Source organism: Eucalyptus grandis, chromosome 9 (assembly GCF_016545825.1).
Source record: "Eucalyptus grandis isolate ANBG69807.140 chromosome 9, ASM1654582v1, whole genome shotgun sequence".
NCBI classification, from domain to species: domain Eukaryota; kingdom Viridiplantae; phylum Streptophyta; class Magnoliopsida; order Myrtales; family Myrtaceae; genus Eucalyptus; species Eucalyptus grandis.
In genome coordinates, this window is record NC_052620.1 from 16,788,578 (window position 1) to 16,815,309 (window position 26,732).

At 38.1% G+C, this 26,732-nt stretch overlaps 1 protein-coding gene across 1 annotated transcript; it reads left to right on the plus strand.

Moving 5' to 3' along the window:
- The first annotated feature begins 5,963 nt into the window (after positions 1–5,963).
- Positions 5,964–22,489, plus strand: LOC104420339 (cysteine-rich receptor-like protein kinase 10). Its single transcript, XM_039302405.1, has 6 exons — positions 5,964–6,290; positions 20,697–20,812; positions 20,973–21,183; positions 21,406–21,643; positions 21,774–21,924; positions 22,154–22,489. The coding sequence occupies exons 1-6, from the start codon at positions 5,972–5,974 to the stop codon at positions 22,487–22,489; spliced, it is 1,371 nt and encodes a 456-aa protein (XP_039158339.1). The 5' UTR covers positions 5,964–5,971.
- Positions 22,490–26,732: the final 4,243 nt, after the last annotated feature.

The window sequence follows — 26,732 nt, forward strand, 5'->3', positions numbered from 1 at the left end:
AATTTTAATAAATCTAACTCTTTGGCTTGAGGTTTTAACTAGTCGATACATATTACTTTTCAACTTTTGATTTTATTTGGTCAATACAGACAATCGTTGGAAAATTTGTTTTCATTGTGGCACTACAGATTCAAGTATTATATTTCCAATTGACATAGCAAGTTAGCAAGACGTTCGTGTCAAGAACCTTCATTAGATAATTTTGTTTTCCTGTTTATTTTGGGCCATCATTGATACTGACATTTCTATTTCCTTGTTGTGAACGAAAATTGAAAGCTATTTTACTTTGCATTGAGATTTTGCCTTAAAGATGAAAATTAGAAAAGAGAACTCTTTGTAATAAGAGCCTGTTAACCTAGTGGTACTGTTAGGAATATAAAGCTTCCAAAGATAATTGCCAAAATTGGCATTTATTGCTGTAAAACCACAAAAGCCAAATCCTTTAAAAGAATAACAAAAAACAGAATCTTATCATTTAGGTCAGTATTAAAAACCTATAGGGAACAAAAAATCAATGTAAACATGTAAACCTAGGTTTTCACATTTAATTTAGGTTTCGGTTGCTAGTCTCACCAAGGTCTCAAATAAGTAGCACACGTTTTCGAACTGGGCATTAGGTGATCAAGACTATTGACTAGAGCAAAAGAATTAATGCTAAACGAGTACTTGCTCCTCACCTGCTCTCAATGCCAACGTGGCCTTCGCATCGTAGTTTGACTTTTGCTACAATGCCTGGCTTTTGTAATTTGTCAATCAACAGCTTGATTATTATCGTATTTTGTCAACTTTGCATAACTTTTCCAAAAGAATTTTCTCGTATATACGAAACCATTTGAAAATCAAAATAACTTTTCCGTCACTTTTTCCTGCTACTCATAAAAGAACTTCATGTCCCTAGGGATCGTCTACAGTACACTGGTCTACAAATTACTACATACTTAGAAAATGATTGTAAATGACTGGGAGCTACTCTACAATGAAGTAATTCTATGTCCCTCAGAGCGAATGATCCGAAACCTGCATAGAAGTGTTCTGTCATTTCATGCTAATTGTAGGGTAAAAACATCGTCACATTTCATTGTAATTTTTCATAAGTCTTTTTCCAAGCTGAACAAGCTAATAGACGTCCTTAACTCAATCGATGTTGCAAGTATTTCCATTGGCATCAGGAGGTGACTACCTGTAAAAGTTGTTCGGCAATTTTCATTAAAATCACTTATACACACGCAAATGCATTACGTGAAGCAGCAGTAATGTGTACCTCCGTCGGAGATTTTAGCCGTGGCCTACAAGGAGCTGTACCAGGTCAACAAACTTGTCCAATTGGATCAATACTTTTCCTCATGTAAGATCAAGGAAAGTTCGAATAGTTTCCATGGCAACGAATACATAGGAACCTGGTCCAAAGTGCTCTCCATTGCCATCGCCATCACTTGAAACTGAGATATTGGAGTTGCATGTTATCTTGACTTTTGTTGGTCAAGTCTCCCTCCCCCACACCCCCTCCCGCCCGGCAACAAGAGAATGCAAATCACGCAATTGACCCTATCAGTGAGCCCTGTAGGAGCCCAAAAAGCTGACCATCCTCACCGTTCATCTTCTTCTCTTCTCTTTTTCCCACCTGAGTATTGATGGCCTAACCAATAACAAAGTATTCACAATTTTTCGGTAAAACCGTGGGTCACACGGCCCTCACCTCATTGTCGTGCCTCGCCACTAGCGGCAATCGCTTCCTATTGGATCGGCCTATCTTTCCCCGAGCTTGCCTCTCTATCACAAAAGGAGAAGGGCGGTGATATTACCCGTGGAACAAAGGAAGAAGCCATATATATATATATAAACGGGAAAGAAAAGGAAATGAAGAAAAAAAGGTATAAATGAGAAGATTAAGTTCAGACCTTTATTTTTTGTGTTAATACGTCATCTTCTCAATGTAGTAAACTCAAAACGTCAAATAACACTCATTAGGAAAGAAAAAAATAATGTTAATTTACTTTAATTTCAGAGAATCTTAATCCGTAGTAAAATTTAGTTGCATGTGAAGTTTATTCATAAATAAAAATTAGCAAGATGCCCGAGCAATAAGAGGATCTTGATCCGTAAATTCCCGGGCACCTAACAACTTTTCCTCAGAAAAGGCACGTCCTTCGTTGGAAAAAGGAATCGGAAACAAGAGTTCCTACATTTTTTTAGTACAAAGATTAGAATGAAGATTCCTCTCTTTCTCTCTCTCTCATTTCCAGTTACGTCTACATCCTCAGAATTTTCTTTCCCAAGTCTCCGCTTGGGATGAGGACCAAAGAGTCCAACGGAGTGGGCATTATTCTGCTTTGGAAAAACATTAGACAACGTAATTGACTTGCTTCAATGACGGGACCATTGATCCCGAAACTCATGCTTCCTTCGCTAGGAGGAGAAGGAGGATTCGTTTGCTTGAAATGGCGTATTTCTTATTTGGTAAATCTCGAATAAAACAGGGCAAAATATTTGGTAATTTAAGATCAATAAAGAGGAAAGGGAAATTATAAAAAGAATCTCACTATCAATTGAAGGCGCTTGTGATCTGACCAGTATGGCGTGGTTGCCTAAGAAGCCCAGCACGTGGTTCAGTCTTGTTGGGCAAAAGCAGTTTGACCTGAGCCACAAGAGCCGTGTTGGAGAAAATCATCTTTGAATATTAAAAGAAACCCCTACCGTTTCCTTTCCGTTATTGTCTACTCCAATCTCTATCATCCTTTACCTATGTACCGATTATTTAGACGAAGATCAACGTATTAACACAGAAGTGAAGATCAAAGATTGTGACCAAATTCATCATGTCTAAGACAATTATGGGCATACAATTGACAAACAGGCTACGCAGACAAAATAATCTGAAGTAAAATATGATTCCATTAGAATATCCAATTCGAAAAAACTCAAGTCAATAAATGAAGAGAGACCGCATGTATATATCAAGCATATGTCCCATGAACAAACGACGTGAGATACCTTTCTTTGTATGTCAAAAAGAAAATTGTTAGCAATACAAAACCGAGTGAAAAAGTGGAAAAGTTATTCAAAAAGTTATAAATCTATTGTATAGCTGCCAAGTCAGTGATAAGCTTTTCATTTCGCCATTGTAGTATGAAACTTTTTGATGTTTTTCAATGTAGTTACATCGGCTAATTTAAATTGGAGATTGCTAATATGGCGGTCTAGTTAACGCTAATTATCCTACATAGAATGATTGGTAATCTGATGTGTTCAATGATATTCAAAACAATGTGGTTTTGTAATTTCTATGCTTATTTTTTTCCCTCTTCTTTCCTTTCTTTTTTCTTTCTTCCTTTCTTCATATTCTACTATTTATCTTCTTCGGCGGCCATTCGCCGAGACCCCATGACCTTGTCGGCAGGAAATCAGAAAGATGAATTAAAAAAAGAAAATAAAGAAGATTACAAATTTCTAAAAATTTCTAAAAATGAGTGCTCTGGCAAGCGGTGCAAGTTGTGCACGGCCGGTGGGGGTCGTGGACTGCGTACCGAGGGAAGGTGCAATTGGAGAATGGATAAGACTTAAGCTGAAAAATGTTTATGTGCTAGAATAATTTCAGCAGCGCAACGTATTATTTCTGTTTTTGTTCTTGAGAAAGTGAAGCAATTGATAGTATATTAATTGGCCTACCAGCTTCATAGATTATTGGCTTAAGTTCTGAGTGAAGGTGAATCCGAGTGGATGTGTCATTGATAGGCTCGGATTTAGCCTCTCTTTAGAGAAAGAGCCTAGTTGGAACAAAAGAAAAACTTATCAACCGATTCTCTTCCCCCCTCTCTCTCTCTATTTTGATCTTCTATAGAAATTTTCCACGGATTTGAATTGATTGTCTTCTCCATAAGAATTTGCACCACGCTCCTCATTTCGTCAATCTCATTTGTCTTTTATTTTTTACTCAGTCGAAATGTTATACACTCGAAACGAAATTGAAACATTTAGAACAGAGTTAGCAAAATTGAGAATCGGCAAGATTAAACTATTAGCGAAGTTGCCCCGAAAGCAAAATCCAACCTTGGTCCTCCATGATTTCCTCATCACCAGAAAGTCCACCTACAGTTTCCAAAAGTCACGTTTAAAAATTTAGGAAATTACTAACTCAAATTGGACAGGACCTCGATAGCATGGACACGCGATACAACACAACACGATACGCCAACATGTCATTTCTCAAAAATAGAGAATTTCAATACGTTAGGACACGTTGTATATTAAATGAATATTTTTATTTTTATTTTTATTTAATTTAATTCAAATTCTTAATTAAATAAATAATAACAAAAGAGCCTACAATGAGTTCATATTAATAATATTAGTAATCTATTCATAAGAAATTCGAAAGATATATTCATAATTAATACATATCTATATTTGGGGACATGTTTCTAATTCTAATAAAAGTTATTGATGAAATTAATGACTAATAATAAATTAGAATTAACTTATTTAAATAAATTTATGATCTTTCGCAATAATCAAAATTTATCATTATTCAATATTTAGTATTTTTATTTTTTGAAATCACTTTATAATCTCCTTTATTTATTTTTCTGATAAAAAAATGCAACACCAAAATCCCCCCGCAAGTCCACCCAAGCCCTCACGCCCCAAATTTTTTTTCACTCCCTCATTTATTTTCCTCGTTTCTCCTTTCCCTCGCCAACCCACCCCCCAACAACAACTCCCCCACCACCACCTGTCAGGCTTCACTTCCTCTATTAGAAATTCAAGCCACCCTCCCGTCCAACTACCCTGCAGAAAGAAGAAATCACGCAAAGTCCCATCAAAATCTCATTTTTATTTTTTTGAGTTCCCTCCCTCAAAAACCCTAGCTGCCGCCCCCTCCTCCTCCTCACACGACCCTCTTCCTCTCAATCTCCATCTCGATCGCCTCATCAGCCATCACAATCGCTCGCCGCCTTGTGTCTGACGCTTCCTCCTTTGCAGCCGTAGTCTCACCGCGGGCCCTCCATTACAGCATCATAGTCACCACCCGGTCGCCTCAGTCTTTGCTCTTTCTCTGGCCCTCCCTTGCAGCCTTGCGTCCGTTTCCTCGCCCTTGCCTCCATCTTACATCATCTTTTTCAACAATTCTCTCTCTTGGACACGTCTTGGACACGCGTGTCGGAATGTGTTAAGAAGAGTTGACCATATATTGGAAAATTGGACACATGTTGACTACGTGTTTGAGCATGTTGGATACAACGTGAAAGCTCCGATAATGTGTGTACTTGATAGGAAACTGCACATCCATCATAAAGTTGTATGAGACTTTTCGATGGAATAACGGCGTGCAACATCTCATAGTAGAAAATAGCTGGCATGACAAGACAAGGCATGGGTAGTTAAGGCAGTCTAGAACCATAAAATCTCAGGAATGGACAAAACTTATGGGACGACAATTCAAACATTGGTGTTCCTATAATTTCGTGCTGATCGAGCTATAGCCAATACAATCATCAATCCAACCATGAAGTCTTGCTTCGCCGTCTCCATCTCTCTCTCCTTCTTCTTCTTCATCAGAATTTTCATTACTGAAGCCACACCCAATTATCTATTTCATGCTTGCCCAAACACTACCCTCTTTACTCCCAACTCCACCTACCAGTCCAACCTCGACGCCCTCCTCTCTTCCCTCGCCTTCGCCGCCTCCAACAGCACCAACGGCTTCGCCAACGCCACCGCAGGCCAAAACCCTCCCGACCAGGTCTACGGGCTCTTCCTCTGCCGTGGGGACCTCAACACCACCACGTGCAGCGACTGTGTGGCCACTGGAAAACAGGAGATCCTCAAAAGATGCCCCAACCAGCAAGTCTCTGTAATGTGGTACGACGAGTGCATGTTGCGGTACTCGAACCAGTCCACCTTCTCGGTCATGGAGAGAGAGCCGTTGCACGTTATGTTCAACACCGAGAATGCCAACGACTCAACCCGGTTCATGGAGGTCCTGTTGGAAACCCTGGGAGACGTTATCAAAAAGGCTTTTGCTGGCTGGTCAGGGAAGAAGGTTGCCGCAGCGGAGGCGAACTTCACGAGCTTGCAGAAGCTGTACGCATTCGCGCAGTGCACGCCGGACTTGACAGCATGGGACTGTAACAAGTGCCTCCAGAACGCAAACGGTTATCTGGTGGAGGGGAAGCAAGGTGGGAGGACGCTCACACCGAGCTGCATCGTGATGTACGAGTCCTACCCCTTTTATAACGCCTCCGCCTTGCCGGTGTCCGCGCCTCCGCCTCCGCCTCCCGCTCCAGTGACCGGACCTAAAGGTACATTTGTGTTTGTATTGCTTGTCTTCATCCGTGCCAACTCCCCTTTTATTAGTTTGAAGACTGTGGATTTAGTCCAGTGAGCCAAATAATTACTCAAGATATTGCTAACCTCTATATAAAAAATATTTTGCACAAGTGGCTATATAGATCATTGATTTAAAAGAGCAAGTAGTTATAATCCTTAAATTAAGATTGGATTGTAAGTTTTTTTTTTTTTTACACTGATGCTTTAGTTTTACTGAAATTTCTCCAACAATAATATCCTATGAACTTTCGTTGGTCCATTGATAACCTTGAATAAGCGTGTTATAGCTCAAATTGTGATAAATTTGGTGAATTTTAATTTGATCATTTAGTTTGTAGTATTTATATTGCGAATTAAAATTCGAGGGGCTTTTCAGAGAGTCCAAATGAATTTTCATGTTGCACCGAAGAATAGTCTTGCTTTTGCTCGTGTCTCTCTTCTACTCTTGATTTCTAGCATAATTACTTTTCGAGTTAACCTATTCTCTTTTTCCTAACTCTTTTCGCATTATCTTGAAGCAAGATCTTGATTAGGACGTAACATTGTTACCTATCCACGAAGATACTGTTTAATGATATAGGAATATCTAAAAATACAATAATAAAAAAAGTGATATAAAAAATGCATGCAAGTTGAGGCATGCTGTTATTTTTTCCGTAAACACTTTAGGAATGATATTAATTTTTATCCATCTGAAATAAATGAAATTTAACTATCATTTTAGATTTTCCTTATTTTACGCAATAGTTTTATTTAATAAATTTCATCTTTTAAATTTTCACATTGAGAAATGTAATTGTGATTTTATTTTGGCAAATTTTTAATGAGGTCTTTTTCTATTTCAACCATTGTTTGAATATAAAAGACAAATGATGAGAAATAGTTTAAGGACGATATGCACAACAAAAATAAAAATTTGTAAACATTTGACTATGTTAATAAAAGTTGGTCAGGATCAAATTTTTCTTGATTCTATCATGGTAATATCCACTTATTAAAAATTAAAAAAATGGAAACATGTGATATGAGCCTAAAGTTTACATGGTAATACCCACTTGTTTTAATCGATAAAGACATGTTCTATATACTGTGAAATAATACACTCATTTTTTTACCCTCAGTTATTTTGAACTAGTTTCTGTCAGACTTAAGTTTATTTATTTATTTATTTTGGGTAAGAAAAGGGGGCAAAGTTGAGTTTAACAACGTTACTCTCCTAATAAAACCTTATCCAATTTGATCTTCTATCAACAAAGAAAGTAAACCTCTTAGTGACCTATCTAAAACTAGAGTTCATTTAAATCACATGATTGAAATACCCAATTTGTTAGCTAATCTGCTCATAAATTTCCTTCCCTAAAACTATGTGTAACTTTGATCTATTAAAAATATTCTACTAGTTTCGCATCATGAAAAAGGAAAATGTCATCAAAATTGTGAAAAGGAGTTCATTTCTGAAGGAGGAAAATGGACACTTGAGTGTTCATCCCACAATAAGTAAAGTTCTGTGTAATTTCTCAACAATTTGCATTGAAGGTTAGATTAAGATTTCTACAATTGCTTTAGGACTTTTGCTTGGGAAAAATTATCAAAGAAGTCCTAAACCAATCATAAACATTTTAATTATAGCAATTCAATTCTAAACATTTTGACAAATTGCCAATGTAGTCCTTCTTGCCAATTTCGACTAGAAAACGCTATCTTGTTAGTTTATTGAGTGCCAACTATCCTATGTGGCGTACCAGCACTTTAATACCCCAAGTTCTAAGTCATCACTTACATATTCGTTGCATTACTGCGAAAACATCACCCTCTTTACTCCCAACTCCATCTACCAATCCAACCTCAACGTCCTCGTCTGTTCCATCTCCTCCACCGTCACCGACAGCACCGATGGCTTTGCCCATGCTATTGCTAGCCAAAACCTTCCAGACCAGCCTAACGAGCACTTCTTTTGCTGCGGCGACCTCGACATCGCCACGTGTAGTGATTGCGTGGCACTTGGAAAACAGGATATCCTGCAAAGATGTCCTAACCAGCGACTCTTTGTGATTTGGAATGTCGAGTGCACATTGAGCTACTTGAACCAGGGCATCTTCTGAGTCATGGAAAAATCAGCTGATGTCACAATGTACACCACCAGGAGCATCAGAGAGCCAACCCGGCCAGTACTCGGAGATACCATCAAATGTGTCACACTATACCCCTTTTATAATAACTCCACCCTGCCGACCCCACTTCCTCCTCCTGTTACAACACCTACCGGAGTATGGAAGTTCTCTCCTCCAGTTACAACACACTCTGCCCTTTTTATAATACCATTTCAATCCTATATTTTTTAATTGTAGTACTTTAGTCTTAAACCTTTTGACGATTTGCCCATATAGTCATTCCGGCCAAACATCCAAATAATAGGTTTAGAATTAAATTGACACAATTGAAAAGTTTGGGACTAAATTGACACAATTGAAAGATATAGGATTGAATTAGCCATTGTACAATAAGTTTAGCACTTCTTGGACAATTATCCCCACTTATGAAAGCTTTGAATAGTCACTTATATATATGCTAAAAAGGATCTTTCAATTTCGGATGGCTGAAGGCACATCAATTACAGCCCATTTGGATGAGTTAAAGAAATTCGTGATGGACTTGAAGGCACATCAATTAGAGCCCATTTGGATGAGTTAAAGAAATTTGTGATGGACTTGAAGAACGGCAATGAAGCCTTTTTTATGAGAAACAAGGCATGCTATCATTGGCATCTCTAAAACTTCACTAATACTCTTCTAAGGGGAGCTCATTACAATTTTGTTAGAAGAGATGAAGTCCACCTTATTTCTAAGGAGTGACAAAAGAAGTTACAAAAAAGATGATTTGGCAAATGATATGACGCAAAGCATAGAGTCTGAAAGTAGCATATGGAAAAGTCATTTTAATTAGAGGTCCAATGACTGGAATCATTGATGTTATGCTGAGGTAAGGCACTACAAGAGAGACTGGCCAAAGTACAAGAGTAAATGAGTTATGGTGGAGTCTACAGGCGATAATAGCGTTGTTAATATAACATGTGATAGTTCTAGTCATCAAATAGTGCACAAGTTTCTCTTAAGTATGCTCTTCTTTCGGATTTTATTTCCTTATTAATACGTGATGAAATAGGGGTTGTTCATTCTAGATTTTTTTGCTTTTTAATATTTTCACTTATTTAGATTCAGCCCCTTCATTTTATCATAAACAAAACTTACAAATGCTAGAATAGCAACTGAAGTTTAGACTTTCTCGTTTAAGCCTCTCTATTCATATCTGTCAAGGCCACTTCTTGCGTGTCAAATTGCCAATCTTCTTGCGTCAGTCTTAGGTCATATTCCCACCTAGTAAAGCAAAGTGTTAGAATGTTTAAATATTAACATGCTTTCATCTAAAATGGTTTTAGATTAGTTTGGCTATTGTCTCATATACAAAATGGTCTTGTGTAGGAAAAAGCAACAAATCTACCGTGACAGCCATTGCCATCACCGTTTCTATTGGAGATGTTTTGGTACTTCTCTTTCTCACTTGTTTTTTGCTTCGAGGAAAGAAGACGGATGAAGTCGTCGGAGGAAATAGCGGTAAATCTACTATTTGCCTTTATTTTTCGTAAACTATCTGTGTCATATAATTGAGCTTGTTATGAAACTTCTTTATTTTATATAAGGAATCAGATATATTAATCATACAAATTAAGAGTCCATTTGAAATAAATGTAGCATATATAATGGAAAAGATCAAGGACAAAAATCCGATTCTTCATACCCTTTCAACTTTCAAAACTTTACTTGACTGCACAAGCAAATCGTAATGTCATCAATAAGTTTGGAAATGAAACAACTCATTTCTGGACTTCAAGATAAATAGATGCAGCAATTCTACAAAAACTTTACCAAACACCAATGAAAATCTCTCCTTTTAATAGCCTGCTGCATCAGGACAATTTAAACTCTCAATCACCAACATCATTATTAGGAAAATAAAGCTGAAGGGCACTCTTCCAGAATTGCTTAGAGAAACTGCATCCAAAGAACAAATGGAATCTAATCTCAGTGCTTTCATGACACAAAAAGTAGAGAGTTCAGCCTTCATTAGAAGACTATCCGTCAATTCCTAGAAATATCGGCGGCTTATCCTGTATCGCAAACCAAAATATGAATCCAAACCTCAGTAAATTAGATGAAAATCAAATAAGCCGATACCATTCAACTCTTGTCGCTCTTTTCTTCACAATCTCCAAAGCTGAAGCAGAGGTAAGAAGGTCATAAGTGATATTGCTAATACGAGTACCTAGAGGGGGTGAATAGGTTTATAAAAATTTTCTTGAAAATTTCACAATACTTAGACAGATGAAGGATTAAAAAATCAATCGTAAGGCGAGTAAAGGAAAGAGAGAATTGAACACGCGGTTTATAGTGGTTCGGCTTGATGCAAGCCTACGTCCACTCTTTTGCACTGACAGCCAATTGGCTGGATTCCACTATGAACAAAGAGATGTTACAGTGTTGATCTTCCTTAATTTCTCGATGTAGATGATCTACTACACTCGCTCAAGGTATCACCAAGTATAGACACTCTCTGTGTATACAATTTCACTCAAACTGTATCGACTAACAATCAAGGTTCTTCGACTGGAATTTTTCTATCAATCACACACTTAAATCAACTAGAACGTCTTCCTTTTATACTCCTTTATGCCTTCATAGCCGTTGGCACTTACCAAAGGAATTCCTCCAATCTACCCGTTGGACGGAATCAATTAAGAAGATCATCCGAGCTATTTAAGGAATCTGATGATAGCCCATCAATCCGTTCGCCCATACAATCGGGATCTTGGTTTCCAAGAATAGAACATTCCAAGAATGTTTCGTCAAACATTGGATCTTCAATTGATCTTAGATAAGAATCAAAGAATCCGAAATGATTATCCAACCAAGGGATCTTTTCCAGAGGATAGGATCGAATCTTCAACCATATACTTAGGCTTCGGATTTCCTTCGTCACTGGATTAGAAAGACTGTCAGTGAGAATAGACTTGAGTCTTGAGTCTTGAGTCTTGAGTCTTGAGTCTTGAGTCTTGAGTCTTGAGTCTTGAGTTTACAAAGTCTTGAGACTTTAAACTGTCGACATCCAGACTAGACTGATAGAAATGTTTTGTCAGCTTCAAAATATTCTGGAAAGATTTCTCCAACAATCTCCCCCTTTTTGATGGTGACAAAACTTTCTTGTAGATTTGAACAACTTTGACCTGCAAAAACATTTTTCAAGCAATATGGCTAACTCATAAAAATTAATAAAACAACCAGACTCGCATCCACAGCAAATTGGTTAGTCTTTCATGAGTAATACCATATAACAATACTTGATATAAATGCAACCAGTCAAGCATCAAAACCACAGACCAATTTAGTCAAGTTCACACCCAAGTTCAAGTTCTTAAGTCATACTCAAAAATAAACATAACCACAAAAGTCAAAGTTTTTGAAAATGATGTTGATTCAAATTGGTTCTCCCCTTTTTGTCATCATTAAAAAGGGTGAGAAAGGAGTCATGTCCGCTTGGGAAGGCGCACGATCTCGGAAATCTCCCATTGACTCGGACTACGCCTTCTAGCCTCTTCAAGTCCTCCCTTAGATGAGCTACCTCCTCTCCTTTGGCATTGGCTTGAAGTTGCGGAGCGAGGTCTTTCATCTTGTCCTCTAAGGTGACTGAAGATGCTTGTCCAGCATTTTTCATGGCTTGAATTTCACATTCCGAGCATATATTTGGCCACGCATTTCCAGAAGAATATCCATGATGCGATGAAAATCTGCAGAATTGTCCGTCTGTGTACTGGCATGAGCTTTCTTAGATGGAGTAAATGGAGACGATGGTGCTTCTGTATAGTCTTGCAGATTGGGTGTCGACGTATCACCTTCTTCAGGCAATTGAGAAGCCTGAAATTCTTCCGGGTCCGCTGGAGATTGTCTTGGACCTTCACTATCTCGCAGCATGAGGTGTAGACCTTTCTTGCTCGCCAACTCCCCCCCGTCTCTAGGACATTCAAAGGGGAAGAATGATGATCATGCTCATGATTTCCTTCTCTCCGCATTCAGCAGCAGACTTTTCTTTCTCTTCTTCAGTTTCTTTCTCCTTCTCTCTCTGCTCTTCTTCTTCTCTACTCTTGGTTTGCTCTTCTTCTTTCTCTGTTTCTTCGAAGTTCTGGTTTGCCGAGACACGTAACGTCTCGTTCTTGTCGGTGCATGGATAGTAGGATCTTCATCCTCTTCATCTTCATCCTCTAGGATGAGAGTTCTTTTTCTTTTTCGATGGGGCACCAATGGCCTCCTTTCCTTTTCTCTTTGAGCGGCATCGAACTGGAGATTTCACTGGAATTTCTCCATTGCCTTGGAAAGTTCTTGCAGACGCATCTTCGTTAACATCTTCAAACCTACCACCATCTTATCACACGGTTGAACACAAAGTGTTTGTGGCGGTTCAATATTCATGTGTCTGAAGAACTTGGTCACCAGACCAGGATAAGGCAATTGTCCTTTGTCTTTCGACATTGCTCTGTACATATGGAAGAGAATAGTGTGCGGGAGAGAGAACTTCCGTCCTGAGTTGATCGAGTACATCAACTTTGCTTCAGAAAGAGACACGGAAGTCTTTGACGTAGACTTCGGTCTTAGACAATTGATTACAATCTTATGAAGCACAATGTTGATGGCATTCATCTGGAATAGGTAACTTTCTTCTCTGCGTTCCTATCTTTGACAAGTTCCGAGTAGTACGAGCAGGTGAGACTTTGATTGGTAGATAACGTCCTTGTTCAACTCCAACTATGTCCGCCAACATATTCACATCTACCACGTAGACTTGGTCTCGTACATCGAATGAAATTCTATTCGCATCCGAAAGCTAAGATTTGAATAGAAATAAGCGGTCAGATGAGCATACCCGTCAGTAGAGTCAGAGCAAAAATTCTCAAGTTGAAACAAATTCAACTTTTCTCTCAAGTTCATGTTGATGGCGTCCAGGAAGTCAAAATCGACACTTCTAGGGTTTATCACCCCTCTTTTCAACACGAAATACACTTTTTCCGATCCTTGGATTTGAACAAATCCATCCGATTTCCTTTCACCTTTGCTGCCACTCCCATTTTCGGTTGAAATTCAAGGAACATTCGTCATCATCGTTCCCTTCAATTAAATTTTGTCCTGGCATACGAGGATCACTGGAATGTTCGCAAGTGCGTCCTCTCGCTTTTCCTTTCGGGGCAATTCCCAAATCCTCCATTTTCTTGAAAACGATACTCATTTCCATAATTTTTGTCCTTAAGGAAGTCATCTATATATTGCAATGGAGTACCGGTGCTTTTCAACGCACGATAAAGTTTATAGATAAAGGAGGGTTTTGGACTCTTTTACTGGTCGGCATCTCGATTATCTCTTCTTCCGTAAGATTACTTGCATCTTGTGGGGCGGGGAGGCGTTGAATGACGTGGATGAGAGCGAATCGGACTTTGTCGCCGACTTGTTAAGTCTTCTTCCTCAGTGAGATCGAAGTGAGTTGGTCCCTTCTTCATTCTTTGTGGTCCCCTGCTTGCAATTCTTAATGATTTCCTCGAAGAAGACATCTTTCTTTGTCGAATGGAAGATTCCTTCACTCGCTTTCCCAAGAAAAATGACCACTTTCTCGACGACGAACAAGTATCGGGAGGAGAGAGCCTTTTAGGGTTTTGAAGATTGGGAAAAGAAAACGTATATATATAACTCGGTTTTGAAAAGGGAAGTTCAATCGGTGCAAGGAAAGTGTACTAACACTTCTTTTCAAAATCAATAATGCCAAAATTATTACGAAAGATCGTACCTCTTCGAGTTTAGATAAAATAACTAAACGAAAATTTGTACCTTTACAACTTACGTCTATAGCCACGAATGTCCGAGTCTCGAGGATTTAAAGTCTGAAAGATTAGAGTCTTAGAGTTGGTGAGTCTCTAGACTTTAACTTCTTCAAGCTTCAAAATGTTGAGTCTTGAACGGATGAAATCGAATTGCTTTTTCTCCAAAGGCTTCGTGAATATATCCGCTAGTTGACTCTTTGAATCAACAAATTGAATCGAGATTTCTCCATTTTGAATATGATCTCTAATGAAGTGATGTCGAATCTCAATATGCTTTGCTCTTGAATGAAGGATTGGATTTTTGGTGAGATTGATCGCACCGGTGTTGTCACATCTCCGATTTACGTGCATGAGTCTTCAATCCCAAAGTCTTGTAGCTGTTATTTTATCCATAGAATTTGTGAACAGCACTTCCAAGAGCTACATACTCTGCTTCTGTCGTTGAGAGAGCTACAGTGCTTTGCTTCCTCGAGAACCAAGACACTGTCCTGTTTCCAAGCAGTTGACAAGTTCCAGAAGTGCTTTTTCTATCGACTCTGCAACCGGCCAGATCTGCATCTGAGTATCCTAGAAGATTAAAGTCTCCTTTCTTGGGATACCAGAGACCGATGCTTGAAGATGAGGCAACGTATTTGATAATACGTTTTGCAGCACTGAGATGGGATTCTTTAGGATCTGATTGAAACCTAGCACAAATGCAAACACTCAACAAAATATCAGGTCTAGAAGCGTAAGATAAAGAAGTGAACCGATCATGCTCTGCATGACTTTTGATCTACTTTCTTCCCTTCTTCATCCTTGTCTATCTTCTGAGAACATGACATTGGTATGTCGGTCTTTTTGCACTTTTCCAATCCAAACCTTTTGACAAGATCATTAGCATATTTTTCTTGATAAATAAAAGTTCCTTCCTTCATTTGTTTTACTTGTAGTCCAAGAAAGAATGTTAATTCTCCCATCATACTCATTTCAAACTCATCCTGCATAGACTCAGAAAATTTCTTGCATAGACTTTCATTTGGTGATCCAAAAATAATATCGTCCACATATATTTGAGCAAGTAAAAAGCTTTTGTTTTCCTTTTTGATAAACAAAGTAGTATCTACTTTACCTTTGACAAAACCATTATGTAATAAAAACTTACTTAGTCCGTCGTACCAAGCTCGAGGTGCTTGCTTTAAACCATACAAGGCCTTTTTCAGTCCAAGACCGAGTCGGCTTCTTTGGGTCTTCAAACCAGGTGGTTGTTCCACATAAACTTCCTCATGGATGAATCCATTTAGGAATGCACTTTTGACGTCCATTTGGAATAACCTGAAATTTTTATAACAAGCAAACGCAAGTAATAGACGAATAGCTTCTAACCTTGCTCTTTGGAGCGTAAGTCTCATCATAGTCTATTCCTTCTTCTTGCGTATATCCTTTGGCCACGAGTCTTGCTTTGTTTCGTATGACTTTTCCTTCTTCATTCATCTTGTTCCTGAATACCCATTTGGTTCCAATAAGTTTTACCTTTTGGTTTAGATGTCAATTCCCGGACATCATTGATGTTGAACTGCTCGAGTTCTTCTTGCATAGCTTCGATCCAACTTTCATCGATAAAGCTTCTTCTATGCTTTTTGGTTCAATTTCAGAAATGAGAGCCACGGCACTAGATTCTTCACGCCTTTTTGATCTCGGTGCGGATTCCTTCATTGATTTCACCAATAATGAGATCTTTGGGATGACCGGATTTATGCTTCCAGTTACTGGTTGATCTGCCTGGTTGATGATCTCTTTCTTTATTTGAATCTTCATGAGATTCTTGATGTTGGACTTCCAGAGACTGAGATGCTTCTTGAGTTGTAAGCGTTGGAAGGTTTGAAGTGGGTTCAGACTCTTCATACTGAGTCTGACTGGATTCATCTTGCATTGAGTCTTGGAATTTGACATTCATTGATTCCTCCACCGACCGGCTTTTCTTGTTATAGACTCGTAGGCTTTGCTTGATGTAGAATATCCAAGGAAGATGCCTTCATCTCGATCTTTCTTCAAACTTACCAACTCGATCATTTGCATTTTTCAAAATAAAGCATTTGCAACCAAACACATGAAAGTATGAAACAATAGGCTTCTTACCTTTGAACAATTCATAGGGGGTTTTCTCTAAAATAGGTCTTAAAAAGACTATTTATAATATAGCATGCTGTTAAAACAGCTTCAGCCCAAAATCGTGAAGAAATTTTGCTTTCAATTATAAGTGTTCTAGCCATTTCTTGAAGTGATCTATTCTTTCTTTCCACAACTCCATTTTGCTCTGGAGTATATGGAGAGGAAAACATATGATTAAAACCAGATTTATCACAAAATTTCGTAAAATCTTGATTTTCAAATTCACTTCCATGATCTGTTCTTATGCTTGAGATTGCACATCCTTTTTCATTTTGAACCTTTTTGGCAAATTTTTCAAAATACGAAAAGGTTTCTGACTTACTTGCAAGGAAATATACCCATGTAAAGCGGGAATAATCATCCACAATTACTAGGCAATATTTCTTACCTCCAATGCTCGGGTTCTGGGTCGGTCCGAAGAGATCCATATGAAGCAACCGTAGTACATGATTAGTAGAGACATGATTTATTGGCTTAAATGAATTTCTTACCTGCTTTCCTAGAATGCATGGAGTGCATGAATCAGACTTTTGGTATGGCAATTTAGGTAGACCTCGAACAAGCTTCTTTGATGAGATTTTGGCTAATTGTTTCATGTTGACATGGCCAAGCTTTCTGTGCCATAATACTGCTTCTTCTTGAATTGAGATTAGGCATTGTGCTTCATTTGGTTTTACATCAAGGAGGTAGATATTTCCATGCCTTCGACCCATGAAAGACTGAGTTGAGTCTTTGCTAATTCCAGAACATATGCCTTCTTGAAAGGAGATCTTGAAACCGGTATCACATAATTGGCTAATGCTTAGAAGATTGTAGTTGAGTCCTTCCACTAGAGAGACATTGCTTATTGTGAGATTTCCAATTTTCACAGTTCTAAATCCCACAATGCTTCATTTGCTGTTTCCTCCAAATGAAACTTTTCCACCATTTACTTGAACAATCTTTATAAAGCAGTTTGAGTCTCCGTCATGTGTCTTGAACATCCGCTGTCAAGATACCACTTAACTTTTTTTTTGACAGAGACCCGCATTAAAAGAGAGTCTCAAGCTTTCTTTGGTACCCAAATTTTCTTGGGTCCTTTGGCGTTAGTAGAATGAGCATTACTAGGCCATACTTTTTAACAAGCTTCCAAACCATAGAATACTCTTTTTCAAAATGATCATGACTGTTACACTTTGAACACCTTAGAGCATTTCGACCTACGAGACTTTACAAAAACTTTCTCGAAATGATTTTTGTAAGCCTCTTTTGACTGTTTTTCTTAATTCTTTCTTTTATTTTTGGAAAATCAATCAAAGGAATTGTTTCGCTGTCATACCTAAACCAGACTTATTGAAGTAAGGTCTTTGACCGAAAGAACTTTTTCAAGTTTTTCAGACCCTATTGAAAATTTCTTTGAAATATTTGATAAGTCGGTTTTTAAGAAAGCATTTTCTTTTGAAAGTTTATCTTCATTCTCCTTAAGAGTAGAAACATTCAGGTCTAAACTTTTCACTTTTTCTTCTAAAATATTTTCCTTTTGTTTTAAAACTGAGTTTTCCTTTTTAAGTTCGGAAATTTTTTTGAGAGAAGTCTTAAGACTAAAACATAGTTCATCAATGTATTTAGAGACTTTGACAGGGATTTTATAATCACTTACCTCAAATTCACCGTCCGAGTCTCGATCCAGTCCGAGTCGGTGTGCCATCGACACGCATTGGCATATTCCTCATCACTATCTTCACACTCGTATCGCTCCAAGTTTCGGCTTTGAGAGCTTTTCGAGACTTTTCAGCTTTTCCTCTCTTCTTCTTCAGGAGAGGACAATTTGGTATGATGTGTCCCTTTTTCTTACATTCGAAGCAAACTACATCTTTGTTTGGTTCCTCATTATCAACAAACTTGGTTTGCTGTTTCAAGACTTTGTTTCCTTGAGTTGAACCTTCTTCCTTTTCTATTCAGCTTTCTGAACTTTCTAATCATTAGAGCAAGCTCCTCATCGTCCGCATCTTCTTCGAGTCCGTATCATCGAATCATCGTTAGATTTTAATGCAATGGATTTCTTACCTCTTGGATCTTCGTCTTCATTAATTCGTTCCACTTCGTAAGACCGAAGAGTCCCAATCAGCTCGTCTACAGATAATGGCATAATTCTTTGCGTCTCTCTTATTGAAGTCTTTATATGATTCCAATCCTTGGAGAGTCCACGCAGCAGTTTGTTCACCTTCATAGGATCAGAAATTTTCTGTCCTTGATTTTCAAGGCCATTGACAATATCTGTAAAACGGCTAAACATGTCAGTTATAGATTCTCCTGGTTTCATTTTGAAGGCTTCATATTGACCAAGGAGAATGTTAATTCTGGTCTCCTTCACTCGATCCGTCCCTTCATAAGTGATATGTAATCTGTCCGAGACTTCTTTTCTGTGACACAAGAAGATATTCTGTTATACTCAGTTGGTGATAAAGCACAATATAAAGAGTAAATTGCTTTTGCATCGAGTGCTTGTCTCTTGTTTATCTCTTCTTGAGACATTCCGCCGATATCAACGCTTTCTTTCCCTCTTTCGGATACCGATGCAGCAAGTAGGAATAATTCCTCTTTCCACCACATCCCATTCCGAGAGGATCCTTTGACCGTAGAAAAGCTTTCATCTTGTTTTTCCAGATGTTGTAATCATTTCCATCAAAGTAGGGTGGTCTGGTATTGCTTTGCCCTTCCACCAGCCCCGGTGCTAGCATACTAGCCATGGATCTTTTACTCTGAAGTAAAACACTTCAAATAAAGTAAGAACACGAGCTCTGATACCAATTGATATTGCTAGTACGAGTACCTAGAGGGGGGTGAATAGGTTTATAAAAATTTTCTTGAAAATTTCACAATACTTAGACAGATGAAGGATTAAAAAATCAATCGTAAGACTGAGTAAAGGAAAGAGAGAATTGAACACGCGGTTTATAGTGGTTCGGCTTGATGCAAGCCTACGTCCACTCTTCTGCACTGACAGCCGATTGGCTGGATTCCACTATGAACAAAGAGATGTTACAAAGTGTTGATCTTCCTTGATTTCTCGATGTAGATGATCTACTACACTCGCTCAAGGTATCACCAAGTATAGACACTCTCTGTGTATACAATTTCACTCAAACCGTATCGACTAACAATCAAGGTTCTTGAGACTGGAATTTTTCTATCAATCACACACTTAAATCAACTAGAACGTCTTCCTTTTATACTCCTTTATGCCTTCATAGCCGTTGGCACTTACCAAAGGAATTCCTCCAATCTACCCGTTGGACGGAATCAATTAAGAAGATCATCCGAGCTATTTAAGGAATCGATGATAGCCCATCAATCCTGTTCGCCCATACAATTAGGATCTTGGTTTCCAAGAATAGAACATTCCAAGAATGTTTCGTCAAACATTGGATCTTCAATTGATCTTAGATAAGAATCAAAGAATCCGAAATGATTATCCAACCAAGGGATCTTTTCCAGAGGATAGGATCGAATCTTCAACCATATACTTAGGCTTCGGATTTCCTTCGTCACTGGATTAGAAAGACTGTCAGTGAGAATAGACTTGAGTCTTGAGTCTTGAGTCTTGAGTTTACAAAGTCTTGAGACTTTAAACTGTCGACATCCAGACTAGACTGATAGAAATGTTTTGTCAGCTTCAAAATATTCTGGAAAGATTTCTCCAACAATAAGAAGTAGCAATATAAGAATCTTGGTCTTCCAAAGAAGCCTTCAAACAAATTACACCACAAACAGCTGCTTGGATTGATACCTTGTCTTCAGACCTCACATTGAGCCTTTTCCATTAAGAGCACAAGTCATATCAGCTGCTTTTGCAGTTCAAAGAAGAGCAGGATCGTAAAGCACTGTCCTTGGGTAGTCATCCAGCAAGATCCCATTAGGATGCCATGAGTCATGCTAGAGGGACATAGATTCGACTTGACCAACCATAGAATGGGGCCTCAAAATGCTCCTAAAGTCTAGTAATTCCCTCCAAGCATAGGTAGCATCTACACCACAATTAATAGACCTAGCATTACCTTCAACATGAAGAAGTGATCATGATACAAGATTCATCTCATTACTTTGTTACCGATAGTATTGATGATATTGTAATTTTTTTTTCTTCATGACTAATCAAGAGTGGAAAGATTTCATTAGGGTAAGGGCACAACCATGCCAGCCTAATCCAGTGCTCTTAATTGTGATAATGTTCCCAAACACCGGCAACCATATAAAAGCCATTAGGAGCCAATGTCAATGCAATTTGACAATCAAATTGTGTTTTTAGGAAGTGCAGGTGCAAATGAACTTACCACCGTGGAGTCCTTGCAATTTGACTTGGCTACAATACAAGTGGCAACAAATGATTTCTCTTCTAAAAACAAGTTGGGTGAAGGTGGATTTGGTGAAGTTTTCCAGGTACATATTACATATTAGTTAGATATAATGGAGATTGCTTTATATATGAATTGAACATAATAGTGCTGAAAAAAAAGAAAAGAAACATGGAACGCTTTTTTTATGTTGGCTTTTAAGAAGTTGTGATAAGGAATTAAACGATAAATTCAAAACAATTTAGGGTAGACTTCTTGATGGACAACAAATCGCAGTGAAGAGGCTATCTCGAAGCTCAAGACAAGGTGATGAAGAATTTAAGAATGAGGTTCTATTAGTTGCCAAGCTTCAACACCGAAACCTTGTACGACTACTCGGATTTTGCTTGGAGGGAGACGAAAAGCTACTTGTGTACGAGTTTGTGCCAAATAAAAGCCTTGATTACTTCTTATTTGGTATGTTGTTGTTTAACTTTCTTATGTACATTTGCTTGAAATCAAATGGTCCGGCTTTCACTAGCTAAGGAAAACTTGAAATTAAGAGGTTTTCTATTCTTTGAACCAATTGCAGTTTTTTGTTTAAGCTACCTTTGATCGGTGGGAGTAAATCTCTTCGCCTTGAGTTTTTAAATAGGTGCCACATGCTAGCACATAATGAGTTTTGGTGCAATGATGCAGATCCCCAAAAAGGTGGTCAATTGAATTGGTCCTTACGTTATAAAATAATATATGGGATCGCTCGAGGAATGCTCTATCTACATGAAGATTCTCGTCTCCGGATCATCCATCGTGACCTAAAATGTAGCAATATATTATTGGACAGTGAAATGAACCCGAAGATTTCAGATTTTGGCATGGCAAGGATTTTTGGAGTCAACCAAACTCAAGCTAGCACAACTAAAATCATGGGGACTTTGTAAGTCTTAGGTCTTGAAGAGATGACTTTGTAATTGGATGCCAGACTTGCTCATTTTATCTATTTAACGATGCTTGTTGATCTACATCTAATTCTACAATATACATATGGCCAATGTTCGGTTTTGCAGTGGTTACATGTCTCCTGAATATGCAATGCATGGAGAATTCTCAGTGAAATCCGATGTTTATAGTTTCGGCATACTACTTATAGAGATCATTTGCGGCAAGAAGAATAACTTCTACCACCAATTGGATGGGGGTGAATATCTTGCTAGTTATGTAAGTTTCGTTGTGCTACTTCGGCAAATATTCACATCGCACTCTTTGTAATTTTGGTCAAGTGAAATTGAAATTCCTTTATAAAAACTTAGCCCTTTAGCCTACAGAAACACTTATGGTTTCGCTCCTTAGTCATATAGGGTTATTTGCAAGATTCAAGTGTCGTGCATGATGATTCATTGAATTAATGCCGCAATTTTGTGAAGATTTTTCAAAATTATTCTTGCAGATATGGAATAAATGGAGAGACGGCACGCCATTGAAAGTGTTAGACCCTGCTATCATGGATTCATATTCAAGAGATGAATTCCTTCGTTGCTTGCACATTGGCCTACTATGCATTCAAGAAGATCCAGCTATTAGACCCATCATGGCAACCGTAGTTCATATGCTCAGCAGCAATTACCTTAACCTATCATCACCTCGACGTCCAGCCTTCTTCATCCGAAGTAGATTGGGAGGATTGAGCATCCCAATGAAAGAGCTTGGATCAAATCAATCTACTGGTAGGAGTATGCCTTTGTCAACCAATGATATGTCAGTTACCGAGCTGTACCCCCGATGAATGACAGCATAAGCAAAATCTTTCTTCATGGATGGTCTCACGGTGAGATTGCTTGGCCTTCCGCCATGATTTTTTATGAACCATAAACCAAAATCTATGTATTATAGGCTTGTCACGAAGAAGCCCCTTCACGTTGGCCTTAACTTTCCGTGTTGGGAAAAAAAACACCGACTTTGAACACTCTATTTTTTTTACTTCTGCTGTTATGCTTATCTACTCCGATCCCTATCGTCCTTTATAAGATAATAATAGACAATATTCCTCTGAAATTTGTACCAATTGTTTAGTGGACTGGTCCTTGACAAATAATGGCGGAGAAAATATTGGGTGAGACGGACCATCTTTCCCCGCCATCAATGAGACACTCCCTTAATTGAAAGCCATATGTTCAAGTGGGATCTATTAATTTCAATTTTCTTCTCACCTCCATTAATCCCTGTCCTCTGTTATTTTCTCTCTCTTCTCTCACTCACGGTGTTAAAGTTGGACAACTTAATAAGTTCACTAAGACATGTGGCAGCCAATCAATAGAGTATCTCGTAAATGACATGGAAATAAGATCCTACTTAATATTTTCTGAGGGCACGTGTTATCACAAAAGTCAAGATCACCACGATAGAATATACATTAGTTATAGATGAGCTGGCCTATGTTTCCTATAGCCCAAATCCGTGTTTCAATTGCCACAATTCAGCCACTTTCAAAGTTGTTTCCCTAGATATGCGCATGAAGTCAGTGAAGGTCGTGAGAAATGCAACGCAAAAGAGAAAGTGAGCTCGTCCGTGAAAGAGAGAAGACGAAGCAAAGAGAGAAATTTTGCGATTGCGCGTTTCTGACGCCCTTACATGCCAGATTGATATAAATTCACTATTACTAACCACATAACGAGACCTCAAAATATTCTTAACCTCTAAGAATTGCCTCCAAGAATAGGTAGCATTTGCACCACAATGAACACTAACCTCAGAATCAAGAAGTGACCCTGATACAAGATTCATCCCGTTTGTTTACTATGGTATTAATGATTTTGCTTCATTTTTCTTTTCTTCATGACCAGTCAAAGAGAATAAAGATTGCTTTAGGGTTGGGGGACACAACACGCTAGTTTAACTGGTGATCTTCATAGTGATAAATGTCCCTAAGCATTGGCAATCCTATATCCATTACTATTGATCAAAATCAACACCATCGATTTAATATTTTAATCAAATTGAGTTGTTTTGTAATGTTGGTGCAAATGAACTTAACACCATGGAGTTCTTGCAATCTAACTTGGCTATAACACAAGCTGCAACAAATGATTTCTCTCATGAAAAGAAGTTAGGTGAAGGTTGATTTAGTGAAGTTTTCTAGGTACGTATTACATTTTTGTTATAAACAATCCGGAATGCTTTACAACTGAATTGAATTGAATTGAACATAATGATGTTGAAGAAAAAGAAACATGGAAAGCCTTTGTATGTTAGGTTCTAAGAAGTTGTGATCAGGAATTAAACGAAAATACATAACCCTTTAGGTAGACTTCCTAATGGATAACAAATTGCAGTGAAGAGGCTATCTCAAAGCTCAAGATAGGATGATGAAGAACTTAAGAATGAAGTTCTATTATTTGTGAAGCTTCAACATAGAAACCTTGTACAGCTGCTCGAATTTTTCTTGGAGGGACATGAAAAGCTACTCTCCTATAAGTTTGTGCCAAATAAAATGCTTAATTACTTCTTATTTGGTATATTGCAATTAACCTTCTTATATGCAAAATGTATAATTTGCTTGAAATTAAATGCACGAGCTTCCATTAGTTGTGGAAACCTTGAAATTAAGATGTTCTCTGTTCTTTCAATTGATTTTAGTTTTTTGTTAAGCTATCTTTGATTGATGAGAGTACATACATTTTGGTATTGTGCATTGAGTTTCCCCATGAGTTTTTGAATAGGTGCCACATCCTAGTTTATTAACGAATTTTGGTGCAATGATGCGAATCTCAAAAAAGAGGACAATTGGATTGGTCATTACGTTATAAAATAGTATTTGGGATTGCCCGAGAAATACTCTATCTACACAAAGATTCTTGTCTTCGTATCATCCATCATGACCTAAAATGTAGCAATATCTAGTTAGACAGTGAAATGAACCCGAAGATTTCAGATTTTGGCATGGCAAGAATTTTTGGTGTTGATCAAACTTAGGGTAACACAAATAAAATTGCAAGGACTCTCTTAGTTTTTGAATAGATATGACTTGGTCAAACTTTGACCTATTTAAGGATGTGATGTGATATGAATCTACATCCTAATATACATGGGACTAATTTTCATTTTTGTAGTGTTTATATGTCTCCAAAATAAGTAATGCATGAAGAGTTCTTAGTGAAATCCATTGTTTATAGCTTCAGCATACTACTTCTAGAGATCATTTGCGGCAAAAGGAATAACTTCTACCACCAATTGGATTGAGGGTGAATATCTTGCTAGTTATGCGAGTTTTACCATGCTATTAAAACAAATATTGGCACTGTACTCTTTGTAATTTTGGTCAAGTGAAGTTGAAATTCCTTTATGGCTTTTGTTATGTTCTACATTCATATATGGTTTTCTACAAAATTCTGATGTCTTGCATGTTCAATCATCAAATTAATATGACAATTCTGTGAAGATTTTATGAACTTATTCTTATAGGTATGGAATCAAATGGGGAGATGGCACACCCTTGGAAATGTTGGATCCAATTATCATGGATTCATATTCAAGAGATGAAGTGCTTCAATGCTAGTACTATGCATTCAGGAACATCCAGCTATTAGACCTAACATGGCCCTAGTAGTTCTCATGGATGGTCTCACAATGAGATTGCTTGGCCTCCCACCATGATTTTTTATTAAGCATAAGCAAAAATCTATGTATTTGGGGAATACGCTCTTAATTGCTCAAATGGGGTTGTGTGCATTTAAAAGAAGAATTTGCACATGTTATCCATCATAGTTATTATGATTCTTCTTAATTGTGTTATTAATTGAGGCTAAATCATTCATCAATCCAATATAATTCAACAAATTTGTAATTGTGCTTCTATAAGGCTCAACACTACTTCTCTTGTCTATAATCAAATTGAAGTGTTTGTTAACTAACTCACTAGATTGTTGTTGACACTTAAATTTTGCTTATTCATTTAAAGTTTAATTGCATAAAAAATTGGGGATTAATTTTTAACCTCTAAAAAAATAATTTTCATTAAATTGTGTAACATTTGGACATTAGAAGTATTTGCATTGATAGTAATATAATTTTTCTATAAAAAATTAAAATTATCATTATTATTAATTAATGGAAGCAAGACCGGGCCGGGTCCAGGCTGGCCCGGCTCTTTCTTTTCCCTCTTCTCTTTCCCGTGCGGGCTGACCCGTTTTCTCTTTTTCTCGGCCCGGCCCACACACCTTTATCTTCTTCCGGTCCACATTGCTCACGCATTCTACAAAAGAGAGGGGCGACAGAGGCAGAGCAGGAGCTTGCGATGTGATCTGCTGGTTGGGATCAGGGCGTTCGACAAGCTAGCAATGCCGAAAACCATGAGCGCTTGCCGATTGCCCTTAAAAGGGAGAGAAGGAGCGCGAGTGAGGGGGATGCGGACAGAGAGAGAAATCGGGAGAAGGGGAGACGGAGAGCGAGAGGGCCGAAATTTAGCCCCGGCTGAGCGTCGTCCAGCCAAATGAATCGGCTTTTCTTAAGTTTGAATGTTGCTCGCTGATTTCTCTTGAGGAGTTCGAGCACCGAGTAGGTCCATATTCGCTCTCCAACTCGCTGCCTACTACGTGTTCGTAGAAATGCCTTAATAAAGTCCATCCAATTTAGTCTCAGATTCTGACTTGTTTAAGGGGCCATTCGAATTTGTTCTGCTTAGTGCAAGATTTTTCTTAATTATTGAGTGCGTTTTCAGTCAAAAATTTCGTTTCCATAGGGTCCGGATCTCTTAAACTTTCAGTTGCCTTTGCCTGGTGCTTTGATGTTGACCTTGTGAGTATTCTTGGAACTGTGATTGTAATGTTCGGAGGCACTTGTCTGGTGACAAGCTGTGGTAAACAAGCTGGTGGTAAACGACGGTGAGATGAGATTTCGTTTAATGCTCGAGATGCGGTTCATAAGCGGCGCTTTATTTTGTAGATCCCAGGTTTGATAATTAAAAATTGACATATTCATGCTCTGGGGGCCGAAGCTGGATTTTGTTGAATTTGGGCTTATTTGAGCTTAGT